The sequence below is a fragment of the Balaenoptera physalus genome (assembly GCF_965194825.1).
Source record: "Balaenoptera physalus genome assembly, chromosome: 3".
NCBI classification, from domain to species: Eukaryota; Metazoa; Chordata; class Mammalia; order Artiodactyla; family Balaenopteridae; genus Balaenoptera; species Balaenoptera physalus.
Window position 1 is genome coordinate 22,323,105 of NC_138890.1, and position 19,855 is coordinate 22,342,959.

The 19,855-nt window shown below is 35.7% G+C and overlaps 1 protein-coding gene and 1 long non-coding RNA gene across 13 annotated transcripts in view; one reads left to right on the forward strand and one right to left on the reverse strand.

Annotated features, from left to right (window-relative positions):
- LOC309658226 overlaps window positions 1–19,855 on the reverse strand; it is a 477,715-nt gene that overhangs the window by 112,237 nt on the left and 345,623 nt on the right. The gene's annotated exons all lie outside the window — the stretch shown is intronic.
- The window catches only part of LOC309658162 (ELKS/Rab6-interacting/CAST family member 1-like), a 108,044-nt gene continuing 104,696 nt past the window's right edge, over window positions 16,508–19,855 (forward strand). The window contains 1 exon segment of the mRNA XM_082456462.1: window positions 16,508–16,924. Within this exon segment, the coding sequence (XP_082312588.1) occupies window positions 16,511–16,924 (414 nt within the window). The 5' untranslated portion in view covers window positions 16,508–16,510.

Here is a 19,855-nt window from a genome sequence, read left to right on the forward strand (position 1 = left end):
CCCCCTTTGCTTTTCTTCCCTGCCTCCTTTTTCTTTCTTTAAAAGGAATCTCTTTTGACCTGTGTTTTCCTCAAGGGTTCAATTGTTTTTATATTTCTCTCCCTCATAATACAGTCTTTGGGGATTGAAAAATACGACATAAATAGAATCTTCTGTGATTTCTCAGCAGAAAGGAAGGTATGGTTTGTATTACTTTCTCTCATAGGATTCTTTATGGGGTAAATATTTCCAGATGCCCCAAATCTCTTTGTTACGTTTACTATAAGAACCAACAACTCTTCCTTTTTCTCTACGGTGACATGATTGTGTCCTGGGATGGCTCCCACTCGTATCGCTATGAAAACAGAAGTTTCATAAACCAGAGATGAGTTACTTCAACTCAGTTTAGTTCAATAAACAGTTATTGAACATTTACTGTGTCCAGGATACCATTGGCCATGGTGAATGATACATGATCCCTCCTATCAAGAAATTTGCAACCTAGTATGGGAGAAACTATGCAAATAAATGTCCAACCATAAGATGACTGCTATGGTATAGTAACAAGCAAAGATTTAGGAACTCAGTAGGTAAGCAAAATAAGTAGAATAGTAAAGATGAGGCTCTTTTGTTTGTCAGTATTTTACTTTAGCTCTGTATAGTTTTGAGATATGAAATGGTGTCATTTTACTTTACAGTTCTTGTTACTTTATAATCATTACCACGACTTTGTAGTCATAGCTCATGGGTAAGTTGCTTCACTTATGTGAATGTTATGGAGAGGTACTATGCTTCCGGTAGAGTCTTCTTCAGAAAGAGATTTATTGATTTGAGTTTATAACACTGAATTATGGTGTGGTAATACGTTTTACTTCAACTCGAAGATAGCTACTTTATCGATCCCGTGGGTAAACCCTTACTCTAGATCCGGGCGGTGAGCCCTCTCAGGTTCAGCTGTCACACAGCAAGAGATAAGACTTCCTGGATCAGTTTTCTGAAGTGACAGGTTTATTCCCTGGTCAGGACAGAAGATACTCTTTTTGACGAACAGGCTAGACTTCTCTGTGTGCGTATTTGTTCCATGTGTTTCGGGGTGAGGATGGGGTTGAGGAGTCTACTCTGTTTTTATGGGGCATGAATCTGGCTTAAAAATGACAGAGCCCTTTAACAGGGAAATGGCAGCTGGAAGACACGAGCAACTAAGTAGATCTGGGACTTGAGAAACTGTGCCTCCCTGGAGCTATCCAGGGTACTGAACCACTTCTCCTTTTGTTGCCTTCTAACCCCGCGAAACAAACATTCAGACATTTAAAAATATCTAGCTTTTTTTTTTTTTTTTTTCTGACTAGAGAAATTCTTTAACCTGTATATTTCTGATAATTGTTCTTGCTCTAGTCTTGGCCAGCTGTAGCAGTTCACCTCTTGTGTCTTTTATTCGCTAAACAAATATTTAGGTATAACCTTCTCTGCGTTGGGCACTTTTCTCATGGTTAAATTACTCAGATTGAATATGATTATTTTTGCCTTTTTGTGAAATTTGGGTTAAAGAAACAAACTTTATGGGATGCCTAAAGGATCTCAGGTTTTCAAGTGTCGTTTGAAGAACCTGGTTTCTGGTCCAAAGGTTGTGTTTGTTTACGTTTGTTTACAGTACTTAGAATAGCCCTTGGCATAAAATAGGCAGCACAGAAATTTTATTCCGCTGATGATCAGATTTATTTTGTGGAATTTTTTTAAAAATATATTTATTTTATGTATTTATTTTTGGCTGCGTTGGGTCTTTGTTGCTGTGCGCGGGCTTTCTCTAGTTGTGGCGAGCGGGGGCTACTCTTCCTTGTGATGCACGGACTTCTCACTGCGGTGGCTTCTCTTGTTGTGGAGCACGGGCTCTAGGCGCATGGGCTTCAGTAGTTGTGGCACCTGGGCTCAGTAGTTGTGGCTCGTGGGCTCTAGAACGCAGGCTCAGTAGTTGTGGTGCACGACCTTAGTTGCTCCACAGCATGTGGGATCTTCCTGGACCAGGGCTCGAACCCGTGTCCCCTGCATTGGCAGGTGGATTCTTAACCACTGCACCACCAGGGAAGTCCCATTTGTGGAATATTTTTCTATACCATGTTACAAGGAACATATTTCTTTTCAACCTAAAGGTAAAATTCTTTGAAGAAAAATTTTGCTCTAAGTGCTCTAGATGCAACATGCACATAATCCTGATGAATGTAGACTAAGCATTTTGGGACACTGTCATATACATTAGGACCAAAGTACAGGCTGACCGGAAAGAAAGGGACCAGAAACTTCCAGCTCAGACTTTTCTATTTATGTATTTTCTCAACCATCTTTTCATTCTATTTTATTCATACTAGTCTATTCTGTATTCAGGTAAACAACCACCACCTGTTCACCCCCTCTCCTCCAAAAGAGGAAAAAAAGAGTTTTTCCTTTGATGACAGCAACACATGACCCAGGAAGGTGGAGTATATTCTAAACTGTCCTTTTGTAATTCCTTGTTCTAAGCATCTGGCAAGACAAATTGGTCTTGACTTCCCTGGAAATGTTGGTTTCTTTCAATGAGTATAAGGGGTACAGAATCAACAGTGTTCCTAGTGTTCTCAAGACCAGTTATTGTATGGGTCAGTAAGGCTAAACCCTTCACCCCCAACCTGGTGTTAATTTAATGTTATTCTCAGTAAATATCTGAGACAGGCTGAATTTGAGCAGAATATAACGTATCTGGCTGAAATTGAATCAGGTTCAGTGTTCTAACATAGCGATTTGCCACTACCCACATCTATTTCGGTGGTATGCCTTTTTTTTTTTTTTTTTTTTTACAACATGTACATTTAGAAACTTGGTAAGGTCCAAACTGTATCATAATTGACTTGAAAATGTCAGTTTCTTGGGCTTGCCAAACTCAAACACTTTTCTTGGTATCTCAGTGAGAAATCAAATTTGAGGTTGAAGAGTATTGACCAGTAAGCTTCTTTTCTAGAGATTGTTACTCTATCTTTGGTCATGGACCAAGTTTAATTATTCCTATTGCTTTTATTTCCCATTCCTTAGGGAAGTGATAGGCACTTGTTTAGTCACCGGAAGTTGTGAGAATTTGTGGACCTCAGCAAAGACCCAAGAGACCTATGCAACAGTATTGTTTTCCTACTTATTACCCAGACCCAGTTTGTTTTAAAATCTGTTTACTGATTCCACCTGAGTTGCATGACTTAGTTGTAATATAATCTCTTGATTTCTTGAATTATCTCCAGACTGGACTTCATGATTGATTTCTTTTTCGCCTTTGACTTATTCAGATGGAAATAGGTTAAACAAACAGAAAAACTTGACTATTATTCAAAGGCTGAAGGATTCCTTCATTACTTCCCTCCATTTCCTTGGGAATCAATACCATTGGCTGTTTTCTTTTAGTTAGCATAGCTTTGCTTGCTTAATATAATTAATATAGTAATTTAAGAGTTATATATATGTGATCTGACTTAACCTTCCAATTCTATGGTGTAATATTACTACTGTCATTTTATGTGTGAGAAAGGTAATGTTCAGGGGGAGTTAAGGAATTTCTAATGACCATAAAATTAGGAGTCAGGACTGAAGATTCAGACCCAGCTCTCTCCGACATTAGTCACTGCTTTTAATCACTCTTCCGCTTGCTTTAATATTTCTTTACTGCCCACATAAAGTGCCATGTCAGAATCTAGAAATGGTTATTAACTGAGGAAATAGGAAATATTTTGATGTTTTTAGGGAAATTCAAAACATTGTAGAATAAAAAGCTGGACATGATCTTATTGGCAGTTTTATCGCGATGGCTTAAAAGAAATGAAGTTGTTCCTGAAGGTACCTAGTTTACTGTCGTGAAATATATTTGCTTTGCCTCATGCTGTATTTTGTAACATTTGGTCCTGGTAGGGTTTATTTGTGCGTGTAGTTTAATATAAAGATCTCAGTTTTAACAAGTACTGGTAACTATTCGGAGAAAAAGCCAAAACAGATGTGTTTTTACTCTGTAGTTTTTGTTTAGGTCTGAACCTTTGATAGGAATTTGTTCCAGAAATGTGGTTATTACAGAAGATGAAGAAAGCCAAGCTGAACACAAAGTTAGATGACTTGTCTATTTAATTTTAGGTGATACTTGCCTAATGTCTTGAGAAAATATTTTTTCAACTTGTTTCAGAATTTGAATAGACTCTGTTGACATTTTATGCAAGCACGTATCTGTTATTCCTTTTTAGAAATTCGAAGTAAATTCTTCTTATAAAAATAATACACAATCAATAATACACGACCATTTTCTATGAGGAAATTTTCAAATGAAAAAACATTAATCTCTAAACATCCGTAACACCAACCAGTTAATATGTTAGTATGTTTCATTTGGTTTTTGACACACGCAAATGCACACAAAACTTAACATATAATTATATAATTTTATATGTAATTTTGTGTTCCAGTTTTCTACTTAATTAATAGCATTGTCTTATTTTGCATTTCTGTGACTTCCAGGGAGATATAATCTACTTTATTGGCCAGTTCTATCTAATTTGGGGTTCTCTGCTTGTGTGTATGGTGTATGTGTGTGTATAATTTAATATATATATGTGGGTGTGTATATATACACATATGTATAATTAGTTTTCTTGTTTTAGAAAAAGATGCATTGTATTCCTTTTAATACATCACAACTTACCCACTTTATTGGGAAGACTTTGCACATATTAAAATCTGCTATATTAGGACTAATCAAGAAGAGGTCAGTGTGACTAAGATGCTTTTTAAATGTTTTTTTGTATTGTATATAGCAACTGGAGCTGCTTTCCCAACAGAAATTTGAAGTAATGCCGAACCTGTGCTAATGAATAGATATAATTAATTGGAAAACTTCATCTGTTTTCCTCCAGTGTCTTAAAGACTTTAAAATAATCCCTCAGTAATTTAATCATATCTCCTAGTTTTCTCCTTTAATTTACCTAGCAATATTTTTTCTTTATTTTAAGATCATCTTCAGCCTAATCCAGATAGCCCTATTAAATTATCGTATCAAAAACCAACGATAATTTTCTATACCTTTTATTTTCATAGGGAAATATTTTGAGATCCACCAGTGTGATTAAAAAATAGAGCAGGTGGAAGTGGGGCAAGGGTGGGAATTGACATCTGATGCAAGAGCCAAGGAGGAAACCATTGTTTTTCCTCTGGTCAGGTGATATCATGCTAGCCTTACATTTCTAAAATTTGAGTATCTTTGGAATTATATTCAACTGCAGCAGTTGAAGTTGTAAATGCTTTAATGTTTTCAAGGCATGTCTTTTAGTGACTAAACTTTTCTAGTGCATTTGTTTCAGTAAGGTTGAGGGGATTTCTATTGGATGATCTTCTCCAAATGAGATAAATATTCTAATGGTAACTGTCCTCCTGGAACACATATCTCTTGTTATTAAAAGTTTTCTAAGAGTACTGATGAATTTAAATGACTCACAGTAGCACAGTAGGCATTTTAGTTAACCTGATTTTTAGCAACAACTTTTTTTTTCACTGTGAAAAGGTTGAAAACACGCTCTACTACCTGGCAGTTTCATTTCTGTGTGTCTCCTTGAGAGAAACTTTTGCACATGTGCACAAGGAGACAGGTAGATGTACATGTGCTTGTCGTAACAGTGAAAAAAGTGGAAAAACATCTAACTGTTCCTCAAGTAGGTGAGTGGATAAGTTGGTATTTATTCACAAAATGGAATATGAGTACACAGTCCCTTCCTGCAAAATACTTAGGGCACATGTATGTTGGAATTTAGATGTTTTTCAGATTTTGAAAGGTAATCCAGTATATAAACTGTATATTGTGTAATACTCCCATTGGGATCTGGACAATACCCAGTAATCAAACATATTAAATCTGTAGCAAAACTTAGGACTATTCATATTAAATTGGATAAATAAATGGTAAATAGCCTCATAGCAGTTGAGTCAGGTTTTTCCATTAAGCTTGGAGAAAAATTTAGTCTTTTTAAAGCTCTTTGGATTTTAGAATTTTGGATAAGGAATTGTGAAACCTGTATTATACAGTTCATAAAAGTGAATGAGCTAGAGTTACGTATATCAGTGTGGATAAATCTCAAACACGTTTTTAAAAAATTGAAGTATTGTTGACATATTATATTAGTTTCAATATTTTGCTATTGGGATACATTACAAAATGATCAACACACTGGGTCTGGTTAACATCCATCACCACACATAGTTACAAAGAACTTTTTTTTCTTGGGATGAGAACTTTTAAGATCTACTCTCTTAGCAACTTTCAAATATGTAATACAGTGTTATTAACTATAGTCACCATGCTGTACATTATATTCCCAGGACTTATTTATTTTTATAACTGGAAGTTTGTACCTTTTGACTCCCTTTACCCATTTCACCCACTCCCTGTCCCCCACCCCTGGCAACCACCAATCTGTTCTCTACCTGTGAGCTTGTGGTTCCCCCCACCTCCGAAATGGTAAGATTTTATTTTTTTTTATGGCTGAATAATATCCCATTGTGTATATCTATACACATATGTGTATAGATATACACACCACATTTTCTTTATCCATTCATCCATTGATGGACACTTAGGTTGTTTCTATATCTTGGGTATTATAAATAATGCTGCAGTGAACATGGGGGTGCGGATATCTTTTCGAGTTAGTTATTTTTGTTTTCTTTGGATAAAAACTCAGAAGTGGAATTGCTGGATCTAATGGCAGTTCTGTTTTTAATTTTTTGAGGAACCTCCATTACTGTTTCGTATAGTGGCTATACCAGTTTACATTCTCAGACACATTATGTTGAGTAACATGAGCAATTTGCAAAGAGAATCAAGAACAGATGACATCACTTCTGTGAATTTTAAATAAGCAACAGTGAGGGGTGGGGGAGAGAGAGAGAGATATCTGAAACAAATAAGGCAAATTGTTGATGGTGATTTCCATACGTTGTTGTATATTTGAATGAGTCTCTGTAGCCCCGAGCTTCTGCTTTCTTCTCTAACCTTTTTAAGAATGCAGGGTTACAATTGAATTAGGTGATGGAGCATAATACATGTTGGGACTGGAAGTGTTCTTAAAATCAACTAAATTATCCTTCTTTCTTTTAAGTGAAGTCATTCCTACTTGTTAAGAAATTTTCTTGAATATTGATTTACTTTTCCCTTTTCTGACCTATGTCTGTTACTTTTTTCTCTTTTAATATATTTATTTTTTGTTGGAGTATAGTTTACATACAGCAAAATACATGGATCTTCCGTATCATAGTTCCATGAGTTTTGACAAATGCCAGTAGTCGTATAATGCAGTCTTACGAAGATATAGAACATTTCCATCATCCCATAAGGTTCCCTTGAGCTCCTTCCCAATCAGTATTTTCCCTGCCCCGAACACATAGATGGTGTTCTAATTCCTTTCACTTTAGATTAGTTTTGCCTGCTCTAGAACCTCCTATACATGGAACCATATAGTCTGTACTCTGTTGTGTTTGGCTTCTTTTGCTCAGTGTACTATATATTTTTTTTAAAGTTTATTCGTGTTGTTGCATGTATCCATAGTCATCCTAATATTGAGTAGTTTTCATTGCATGGATATTGCATAATCAATTTATCCATTCTCCTGTTGATGGGGTTGTTTCCAGTTTTGGCTTTTATGAATAAAGCGGTTGTAAACATTTTTATACAGATGTGTTTGTGGCCATGTTTTTATTTCTGTCGCGGAAATATCTAGGAGTGGAATCGCTGGGTCATAGGGTAAGTGCATGTTTAACTTTCCCCAAAAGTATGCAGTCAGCTGAAGTGAAGTGAAAGATTTTGTGGTCACAGACCTAAGTATTCAAATTGAAAATACAACGCGATGAGTAAATATGGATGTAGGAGATGAATGAAAATAATGGTAACACATGTATTTATTGGAGTTTATGTGATAAAATTGGTGAGAGTCGAGAAAACAAATGTATTTTCCTTTTAAATACCCCGTGAAGATCCCATATGGTTTTATTTCTTCTCAACATGCTGTTAAAACATGAAGCAATCTTTTGTATTGTCTGTTTACTACCTAAATTGATTTTCAAAAAAATTTTATTAATTTTTAAAGATTTCTTTTATCTACTTAACATTTTTACAGAAGCATGTGCAAAAGAATCTTTGATATGCCTTATTTGATGGTTGCCATGGAAAAATTAAGGGATTGTATACAAAAAAAATAATATTTATACCTTGGTGTTTTGCTTTTGAAACAATTATGATTTTCTCCATAATAGTTTGACTTTTTATTGTTATTTTATCCCCAGATGCTTCTTTGGTTTTATTTATCAAGATTCTCTTTCTCTCTCTTTTTAATTGCACTTTTTAAAGATTTGTTCCTTGTAGAGAAATGCAGTTAAATTTTATATGTTGATCTTATGTGCACCAGGCTTGCTAAACTCTTTTTTTTTTTTTGATATTTATTTATTTATTTGTTTTATTTTTGGCTGCGTCAGGTCTTAGTTGCTGCACGCGGGATATTCCTTGCGGCATGCAGGATCTTTCGTTGCGGTGTGTGGGCTCTGGTGGGCTCTGTAGTTGTGGCACGTGAGCTGAGTTGCCCCGTGGCATGTGGGATGCAGAACCCACGTCCTCTGCATTAGAAGGTGGATTCTTAACCACTGGACCACCAGGGAAGTCCCTTGCTGGACTCTTAATTATACAGATATTTTGTCTGTAATTTCTTCTGAGTTTTCATCCTACAATCTCTGTATAATGACTGTTTCTTGCTTTCTAATTCTTATACCTTTGATTTCCTTCTCTTGTCTTAGTGCACTTGGTCTTAGTATCTCTAGAACAGAATACAACAGTGGACTGTTGTAGTCTATCAGTTGCCTAGTGTAGATTTGATTTTTACAAGAAAGCCCATTATTAAAGAGGTAAGTCTTGAAAAAAAATGTGAGTAATTTGGTTGGTTTATTCTGGTTAGCTGATGTTCTTTGTATATGTTCTATGCTATTTTCTCCCCAAGACAGAATTATTTATGTAAATAATTTTGATGGGCTTCATTTCAGTTTAACACAGTTTAGTGATAGTGTGTGTGAAAGCATCTTAAACAATGGCAGTGTACAGGAGTGCTTTTCTGTAAGATTGTAAGGTCATGATCTCTTTGTACTCTCCCTCAATATCAGTCTTCCTTGCCTCTTCTCTTTCTCTGGAGGAAAAGAGGGGGGGGGGAAGGAAAAAGGAATTCTATAGCTTCTGGAAAGCTTTGGGCACACAGTGACTTCAGTGTTGACATAGCTCTGTGGGACACAGACATTAGCCCGTTAGCTTTATGCCATGCCCTGCAGCTGAATGTCAGCAGGGACTCCCCCCCCCGCCCCCGCCTCACAGCCAAGCTGCTGCCTCCGGTGTGTGTTTATTCAGCTGAATCCACTCCCAGTTGCAGCATTGCCAGGGTTAGCTCTTAACATGTTCACAGCTGATTGGTATCGCTTAACTCTTCTTTCTTTACCCTTCTTTCTTCACCCTTCTTGATTTATATACTAGTATTTCAGGGACTAAATCTGGGAATTTTGTTAACCTCATTGACGTCTGTTGCAGGTGCTTGAAACTTTTGGGTTGTAGAGCATGAAGAAAGAAGTGAGGTTGATACTTAAAATGCTGCTAGACTGAACAGTACCTTTATGGTCCCTTGTATTTAATTCTGCCTTTGCTTTGTTAGTACTGAGCATTCTCAAGTTAAACACTATGGAAATGGTTACTATAGGATCCCTCTGCTGGTTGATTTTACTTTTAAGGTTAAAAAAAAATTTTTATTTTGATGTTATTTTTTAATGGAATGACGTCTTCAATCCTGACATTGCTTAGGATGATATTTTTACTACTGTAATATCTGGTTTGGGATATTATCTTTTCTTCTTTCTGTACTTTTCTTCCTCCACCCATTCCTTCCTCTCTGTTTCTGCCTTTTGCTCAGTTTGAGAGTCAGACAGGCTTTCTAGAGGAGGTAATGCCTGATCTAAGGATGAAAGGACAGGTAGGATTTAGCTGGGAGTGAAAGTGAGGGAACGGGTAGAGGATATTCTTTATTTATTTATATTTTTATTTATTTATTTATTTATTTATTTATTTATTTATTTATTTAACATCTTTATTGGAGTGTAATTGCTTTACAATGGTGTGTTAGTTTCTGCTTTATAACAGAGTGAATCAGTTATACATATACCTATACTCTTTAAGTAGAGGCTAAAGGGTAAGTAAATGGTATGGGAGTTTGGGTAACTGAAAGCTATTTGGAATTTCTAGAACTTGTACTAAAATCAGTTTATTGTCACTTGAGTTGTTGTCTTGATGAGCACACAATAATAGAATGTATTATGACCTCGGGACTTCCCCATTTTGATAGTATTTTTGTTTATTCTTTAATTTCTCTTCTGGGTTATGCTGGCATAAAGGCAGATGTTCTTTTTTCTCTCCTGGATTCAGTAGCAGAGAGTAGCTGCTAGGAATCTGGAATAATTGCTTGTTCATTTTCTTGACTCTGACATCTGTTTTAGAGGAGAATAAGCTCAAAGTAGCATTCATTTAAACAATTTAATCTATCCATTTGAATTCTGGTGTGGTTGTTTCTTGCACTGTAGTATGTCTCTTGCTGGTGTTTATTTAGATCAGTCTGAGAACTTGGTTTTGGTTTAATATTTGAGAGTTTACAGTGCGCTTTGCTGCACAGAAAATAAATCCTTGTCAGCAACTGAAAGAATCAACGGAAAGAATACTAGACTAATGATCAGACGAAATGAACTACCTTAGAGGCTCTTCCTTTGTCTCAGTCTTGGAGATTCAGACTCATTAAAAAACTTTGAGTTTCTTCTAAAATGATAGAAATTAGAATACTTTCTTTTCATATTAAAGATTCATGAATCCAAATCATAGTGATCTTATAGAATCTGAACTTCATTTGAGTATGTTGCATATATAATAAGTGCTTTTATGTGTCCCATTTCTCGTTCTTGAATATTCTTAATTTAAAATTTATAATAAGGTATAGTGCTGGTTTGTGAGTGTGTATATATAGCTATTAAGTTTTACCACTTTGTAAGCTCTGTTTTTGGATAAGAACTCTATCCTACACTTTTGGTGTATGTTGTATAGTATTAAAAGTATAAAAGATTCTTGTTGACAGTTAATTATTTGAAAATGCTTCTCTTCACTTCAGATCAAACACAAATAAATCCAGAGTGTATAATTAACATTTTTTTAAAATTAGGATTGCATTTAGTATTTTGGCCAGTTTGTATTTGAGATAGAATTTTTTGTGTGTTAGCTGGTAAGGAACTAATTGTTACAGAATAAGAGTAATTCTCTCTGTTATAGGGGAAAGATATAATTTTCCAGGGACTTGATTTGCATCTACTATCCAGTAGCCATTTACTTTCAAAATAATGCGTGAAAATTTGTTTTTGTCAATCTTTCATCAAAAATTTATTGAACACTTACTATACCAAACACTGTGCCGTGCCCTAGAGTAACAAGATGAAAGTCCCAAGTTCTAGAAAGTTTTTCTTGAAGACAGATACAAAGAAAGAAATTGCAGATTGGGCTGGTAAGTGCTCGTCTTAGGGACACATATGGTACAGCACAGATCAGAACATCACAGAGCCTGAGGATCGACTTGGGTGATGTTAGTAAGAATTATTTACAAACTCTTTTGCATCTTGCATTGATAAAGTTTCCTCAATGTATGTATTTACATGTTTCAGAAAAAAAATCGTTCTTAATTTAACATAATAGGATGCAGTACTGGTATTTTTTCTAATGGTTATCGTGACAAGTAGTGCATTGAACTCTCTGGGATACAGTATAATGTTTGTGATGATGACCATTTTCATGTATCCATAATATTCTTTTTCTGTAACTAAAAATAGCTCTAGACTCCTTGGTTCTGTCATTTTAGAAATCAGGATAAACTGGATCAAAGCGTTCTCTTGTTCAGAGAAACTAATGGAAGTTTTGCCTCAGAAGAGCTTCTGATATTTGTCTAAAATATATGAAGCATTGTTGTGATGTTTTGTTGTTTTTGAGATGTATTTTTCTAAAAAATGATCATAAACCCTATCAGAGATTTAAGAATTTTCATTACTGTTGTTCACAACATCCTACCATTTCATTGAGATACAGCTTGGTGTAATTTTAGTACAATCCTTGGACTAAATTTGAAGCAGTTATTTTTCCAGTCTTCCATCTCAAGCTGAGTGTTAGAGTGAGCAGAAGTAGACTAGTGAGTGTTGGTGTACAATTTGGAATGTGAGAAGTGTGAGATCATTTTGGAGAGTGTCATAAGCAGAATTCCCAAATAGAAATTTTCCTAATATCTGACAACTGAGATTGTCCTGCTAAATTCAGCATGTGTTTTTGGTCGGTCATGGTAAATGTCTGTGATATGTGCAGATATGCTCCCTTTATCTTCAGTATGAATGTGCTAGAGAAAGAGCAGCCTGGCTTATTGCCTGCTGCTTCTTTCTTCTCCCAGGGGAGTTGGCAGGAATTTTAATAAAGTGAATCTAGCTTGACTGTAGCCTAAAGAAGGGGTGCTGATTCCCATTTCAATGGAGAAAATTGCTGTGTAGCCTTCTCGGCTACCAGTCAGAGCATCATTTTAATTCTGTATTCTAGTAAAATGGGTGCAAGCAGAGCTGAAGAAGCAGAGCTGAAGAAGCAGGGCACGTTAGTCGTTGTATTTTCTTTCTTCACCAAAACAGTGCTTGCCATGCTAGTATAATCACAAGTGCTAAAGTGTACGTGAGACTGTTAGCTGTCATCAACATCTGTTTCTCCTGATTTGAATGAATTTGGTGATGAGTGTCCAGAAAAGGAGGGACAGTTGTACCTAGAAATCAGTTTCATTGTTGAATTTAACTTCTGATATTTCCCTGTGGGATAAACTTGCTCAGAATTTATTTGGATTTTTTGACTTCCAAAGGTAAAGAATGAAACTGGAGGTTGATTCTAGGCTTCAGAGAATTAGCAATTTGACACATCTTTTTATTAAGGATTTTGAACTCCAGCAACTGTTGAGAATCTTTACAGCATGATGCGGGTAGTTAAATTTATTTAAAGAATCATATTCATGAATTCAAATACCTGATAATTTTATTGTAAATTTATTTTTCGTAAGAAAAAGCCAGTGCTTTTCGAGAGTTTGAAGACTGCCATAATTGAAAGTTCACTACTTGCTAAGCATAATACCGAAACCAGAAACTGTAAAAGAAGAGGTTCTTATCTTTGCACTAAAAAAATTCTGTATTTAAGTTGCCATAAACTATGTTAAAAGAAAAATGACAGATTTGGAAATATATTTGTAACATGCACAGCAGGCAAAAGGTTGTTTTCCAAATATAAAAAGATCTTAAAGTGGATTAGGAGAAAGGTTAAATGTCCCCAAAACAAAATGAGCAAAGAACAAGAACAGATGAGTCACAAAGGAAGGAATACAAAGCGCCTGTAGATATGTGAATAGATATTCAGTCTTACTTGTAATCAAAGGAAAACCCAAAAAAGAATGAGAAGAAAGAAAATACCCAGTTGTCAAAGGTATAGGAAAGTGCTCAGACATCGTTTGGTGGAAGTTTAAATCTGTACAGACCCTTTTAGAGATAATTTGTTGTGTGTATTAAAATCATAACTGCATACCCTCTGATCCAGGAATTCCACCTTTCAGAATTTATCTCCAGGAAAAATTTGGATAAATGTGCAGAGATACACATGTGAAGGTGCCTGTTATAATAGTGGAAAATGAGAACCAAAGTAAATATTTATCAATAGTTATAAGTAAATTATTTAATATCAACACGTTGGAATTCTATGGCAGGCATATTTTTTCCCCAGTGTTTAAAATCGTTGTAAAATACAGCTTACATTCACCATGTTAAATTTACCATCTTAAGCAATTTTCAGGTGTACAGTTCATAAGGTACATTCATACTGTTGTGCAGCCATCACCACCATCCATCTCCACAACTCTTCATCCTGTAAAACTGAATCTCTGCACCCATCAAACAGTCACTCCCTGTCTCCCGTCTCCCGTCTCCCCAGCCCCTGGCAACCACTCTTGTGCTTCCTGTCTCTGTGAGGTGGACTGCTCTAGGGACCTCATGTAAGTGGACTCGTGTAATATTTGTCTTTTGTGACGGGCTTATTTCATTTGGCATAGTGTCCATCCATGTGGCAGCGTGTGTCAGCATTTCCTTCCTTTTTGAGGCTGAAAAATATCATTAGGCATTTTTTTTTAATTTAATTTTTGGGTGGGTAGTACATACATTTAGTTCAAATTCAAGAGGAAGGTTAGGAGGAGAGAAAGATGGGAAGTGGCTGGGAAGTGACTGCAGATGTATATGGGTTTTCTCTTAAGGGGTGATGGAAGTGTTCTAGAATTAGATAGTAGTGATCAATGTATAACTTTTAATATGCTGAAAACTGCTGACTTACACACTTTAAACCGGTGAACTTTATGGTATGTGTGAATTATGTCTCAATAAAGCTATTATTAAAAAATTTTCAATGTCAGTTACACTTAAGTTAAAAAAATTTTTATGCGGAATAGAATAAAGTTTTCTTACATGTGTCCCCCAGTGATTCCAGTTCGTTCCTCCCTTCTTCCCTTCTTGCCTTCCTCCGTTCCCCCAAATAACCATTAATTATTTCTTGTGTAACATTACAGAAGTATTTTTATTTCTTATGATATTTTTTATTTATAGTAAATAGTAAATATTTATTGTTCCCTCCCTTTTAACCAAAGTGGTAGCGAATTGAACACAGCCAAGCAGGCATCTCTGAAGTCTTTTCTCTTATTTTTAAAGGTAAAAATGCCCCTTTTTATTGATTACTTGCTTACTGTAGGGGATTTAGATAGTACAAAAAAGTATGAAGAAAAATGTAAAATCTACCCATACCCAGACACTGGTAATTGTTTGCATCCTTTTAGACTTTTCTCTGCATGTTCATACTTTTTAAAAATTAGAATCGCGATCATCCTATACTTGCTATTATATATCTGCTTTTTTACTCTTAATATGTTGTAACTGTAGTTTTTATCAGTAAATATAAATCTACATTTTAAAAAATTGATGCATAGTATTAAACTGGGTGGACATTTCTCATTTACTTAACTCATCACCTATTAATATCCATTTAGGTTGTTTCTAATTTTGTCGCTGGTGTAAACAACAGTGAGCGTCTTTGTACACTTGCCAGATCGTTTCCTTGAGATATTTACTGCTGTTTTGCAGTTTGCCAAAGATTTTAAACAATGTCTGTTTTAACATATATGCCACAAAGATTTCAATGATATTATTAGCTCTGTGAAAAGATGGTGCAGGCATTTATAGCCTCACTTTAAATATGAGGACTCTGAAACCCAGAAAGATGGCAATGTGTTCCAAATTAGGTTGCTCTTTAGTGTGAGAGCTGGAACTAAAACTCCTGTCTTCTGATTGTGGGTTAGTTTCCTTCCACTGTGGCACACTGCCAGACCTTGAATACCTTGAATACAAAGGGTGATTTTCTATTGTTGCTTCTTCATTTCTAAAAACATGATTCTTGATGTAACTTCCTTTTAGGTTCTTTGTATAATGTTCTAGAATTTATCCATTCAGATTAAAGGTTCATATACCTTCGTTAGGGATACAGGCTAAAGATACACCCTCTGGAACATTTTACTAGCTTATCTGCTAGACTAACATTTTCATTTAATTACTCAAATTACTCACTTATATTGTTATCTTCTTCTGTATAAATAGCACACACAGCCTCAGTTTTTTGTGTTTTGTTTTTTGTTTTTAAAGCTTCAAGTTATCTAATTACCTTTGGGTACTAGCTTCAGTGGGCTGCGAGAATTGCTTTAATTCGAATGCCAGCTCTATTACTTACTGTGTGATCTTGGGGTGAGTTATTTAAGTCTCTGTATGCCTGGTGTCATCATCAAGAAAATTCAAATAATAGTACATGTGTTATAGTGAGGATTAAATGAATTAACACATAAGGAGTGCTAAGCACATTCTGGCATGCACTCATATGTTTATTATTTAATGTACTAACTTAATTGTAAAGCACTTAAAAGTCATTTTGTATTTTGCCATCCTTTGTGTTTTTTGGTGAAATTTTTTGTATGATGTGTCCGTATTCCTATAGGTTTCCCCTGCCTTTCCCCACTCCTCACCTTCAGTTCCGTGTAATATCTTCTGTTAATCTTGAACAGTGTCTTTATTTAGTCAAGCAAGGTGAAAGTGAGGAGCTGCCAGACTTACCTTGTTTCCTGTTGGTAATAAACACAAATTAAATTACTGACATTTTACAGATTATCTCAATCAGTTTTAAAGACAGTGTAAAACAGAATAATGTGAATCCTCATTTGCTAAATGCAGGGTTCTGAGAGCTGTGGTAGCTGCTTTCTCATTCCCCGTAGTCTGCTTTGTTTCTGCTACTTGAGGAGGAAAGCTCATTTGGGTTTTCTTTTTGTCTTTATACCAGCACATGCAAATGACAGTCCAGGCTCTCCAGGATGAATTGCAGATCCAGAGGGACCTGAACCAGCTGTTTCAACAGGATAGTAACAGTAGGACTGGTGAGCCTTGCGTGGCAGAGCTGACGGAGGAGAACTTTCAGAGGCTGCACACTGAGCATGAGCGGCAGGCCAAGGAGCTGTTCCTCCTTCGAAAGACTCTGGAGGAGATGGAGCTGCGGATTGAGACTCAGAAGCAAACCCTGAACGCTCGGGACGAATCCATCAAGAAGCTTCTGGAGATGTTGCAGAGCAAGGGGCTTTCTGCTAAGGCTACTGAGGAGGACCATGAGAGAACAAGGAGACTGGCAGAGGCAGAGATGCATGTCCACCACCTCGAAAGCCTTTTGGAGCAGAAGGAAAAAGAGAACGCTCTGTTGAGAGAGGTGAGTGGCCACTTTCTCAGTTGTTATGACTGTCTTTTTTTCCTGATTAGTCAGCATTTTGACCTAGATAAATTTATATGCTCTCCTGAGCTAGTGCAAGGGAATTTCTTCTTTCTTACCTAAGTTCTGCACTGATTTCTGTTCTGATTTGCTGTCTTGTATGAGATGACATTGGCTGGCATGTATACTGGTTTAATACCTTTCTGGGGTTTTTTTTCCCCCTCCTGATTTCTGTAGACTCATTTTGTTGCTAGAGGGGCACAGAATTTTCTTGATTTGTTCCTCATCTATTGATTTGTTCATAGAGACACACACAACAAAACCAGAATTAAAGTAGCTAACTACTGCTCAATTTTAAAATATTAATAATTGAAAGTAAGCGATTCCCTCAGTTTCGGTGTTCTTATAAAGTCCTAGGCAGCACTAATGGATGTTTGCCCTGTGGTTTCCATGGAAACTGTTGCCTTGCTGTAAAAGATAGGTGATAAAAATTATTTGCTGCCCTGGAGGCACAGCTAGAGGGAATGATACAGAGGTATGCTGTCACTTATTTTTAGAGAGGAAACTCAGACTTTAGCTGACCACTGTGTCTACTGATAATTTTTCACTTTTCTATGTAATGCTTCATTTTAAGAAAGCTTAAGTGAAGAATTCATCTTACATTGAATTAAAAAAAAAATGACAGCTCTACTTCTCTATATGAGGTCAGAGTCTTCAGATAATTTTCACATTTGGATAGGGGGAAAAAAAATCTCAGAACTATTTTAGTGCCAGTCTGAATAATCCCTTTTTAAATGAAGGGTGAGGAAGGCGGTTAAAAGCAGCAAAACAGCGACTTCCCCTGATGATGGCGACGGTCTGTATCTGCTCTCTGCAATATGGTAGCCACTGGCTGCGTGTGACTGTTGAGCAGTTGAAATGTGGTTAGTGTGACTGAGGAACTGAAATTTAAATTTTATTTAAATATAACTAATTTAAAATTAAATTTAATTAATCAAATTTAAATTTAAGTATCTCTGTAGGTAGTGGCTACTGTATTAGGTAGTGCAGCGATGCATAATGCATGATGCGGGTAATGTTACCCGCTTTTCTTAATAATTTGTCTTGAACATCTTTCTTTGTCAGTACATGTAGAGTTTTGTAATTTCAGTTGAATTTATAATGTTCTGTTGCATTTGTTTATATTTCTTACTGTTGAAAATTTAGACTACTGTTAATTTTTCATTATTATAAAACTGTGCTGCACTGAATATCCCTAACCATATATCCCTGTACATTAATTTTTTTCGTTAGCATAAATTTCCGGAAATGAATTTGCTCAGGGTGTGTACGTTTTCAAAACTCTGAATATCAGTCTTGTCTCCCAGAGTGATTGGACCAGTTTATCCTCCCAGAAGCATATACTGTATTTTTACGGTTAATCTGCAGCTATGTGCATTACAGTCTTCAAATTACTGGACTGTATTGTTTTAGAAAATTTTCTATCAACTACTGTGTTGTAGGCACCATCCTGAGTTTCTTTCATTTTACTTTCAAGAGTTTATATTTTAATGAGGTAACCTGGAGCCTGGCCATAGAACATTGTAAGAGAAGGTGTAATCATCTCAGATAGCATGCAGCATGAAAACCCTACCAGCATCGTGATGAACTTTGAATGTTACGTTTTTACTCCTTCTGTTCTGAATATTTCAACCTGTGCCCATTTATTTTTGAGTTTTGGAGTTAATAAATAGTGAATAGTTAAGGATTATGGAAAGCCACAGTGTTATTCTGGCAGAGAACAACCAGCAATATGGTGAATTTGAACAAGTAGTAGGAAAAAACATGAATTTAAGACTAATTTTGAAGTAACAAGCTCTACAAATATTAAGTCCCACTTCTGAACATAATGTGGAAAGAAATATAGGCCTTGTTAGTTGTATCAATACACAATTCCAGTTGCCATTAGTAATGTAGTGTCATCTTACAGGAAACACAGTCCTATGGATTAAAATTATTTAAGAGCAAGTAGAAGTGATTGCTTCATGAACACATGTTTAGACTGCTGGTTCTCCTTTCTTTTTCTCCTACTTGCCTTCAAGACTTAGCTCAAATTTCAGTTCTTCTGTGAAGTCTTCCTTGTGCAGCTCTATACATATATGTAGATGAGCCAGTAATATTATAGTATACTTCCATGTGTGTTTCTTCATTGTTCACTTAATTTTTTGCACCAAGGATGTGTATATATATATATATATGAAATTTTATCTTGTCAGTGTCTTAACAAATGCACAGTGGGTACTCAGGAAATGTTGGTTGAATAAGTTGAAATGTAGGGAAAGAAGTTTAAGCCTGGAGCTTACAGAAAGAAGGATAGCTTTTCCAATTCTTTTTTCTCCAGTGTGACCACTGGATACTAAAACCTAACGAAGATTAGAAAACAAACTAAAACCCCAAACCAGTTTTGCTTATGAGTTTAGGTATAGAAGTTGTAAATAAGATATTGGCAAATAAAATCAGCATTATGATAAAAGGATAATATTCTGACCAAAAGGAGTTTATTCTAGGAATCCAGAATGGCTCAATATGTCATTCACAGTTATAATTTGTAATAGGTGAAAGGAAAAGATAACCTCGTAGTGTTTGATAGCTATCTCAAAGACATTAGATAAAATGTTAGACACTTTGAAAACTAAACCAAATGAACTAAAAATAAGAATGGAATGATACCTTTATAGCATGATTTAAATAAAACAACTCAGTAAATATGTATTATAAACATATTTTAAACTAGTAGCCAGAATTGCGCTTACTCTGACGTATACTAAGACGCATCCATTAAAGTTAGGGAGAGGCAAAGATACTGTTCATCAGTATTTACATTATTCTGGAAGTGTTAGGCAGTGCTGTTAGATAAGGAAAATGGAATAAATAATGTCAGTAACGGTAATG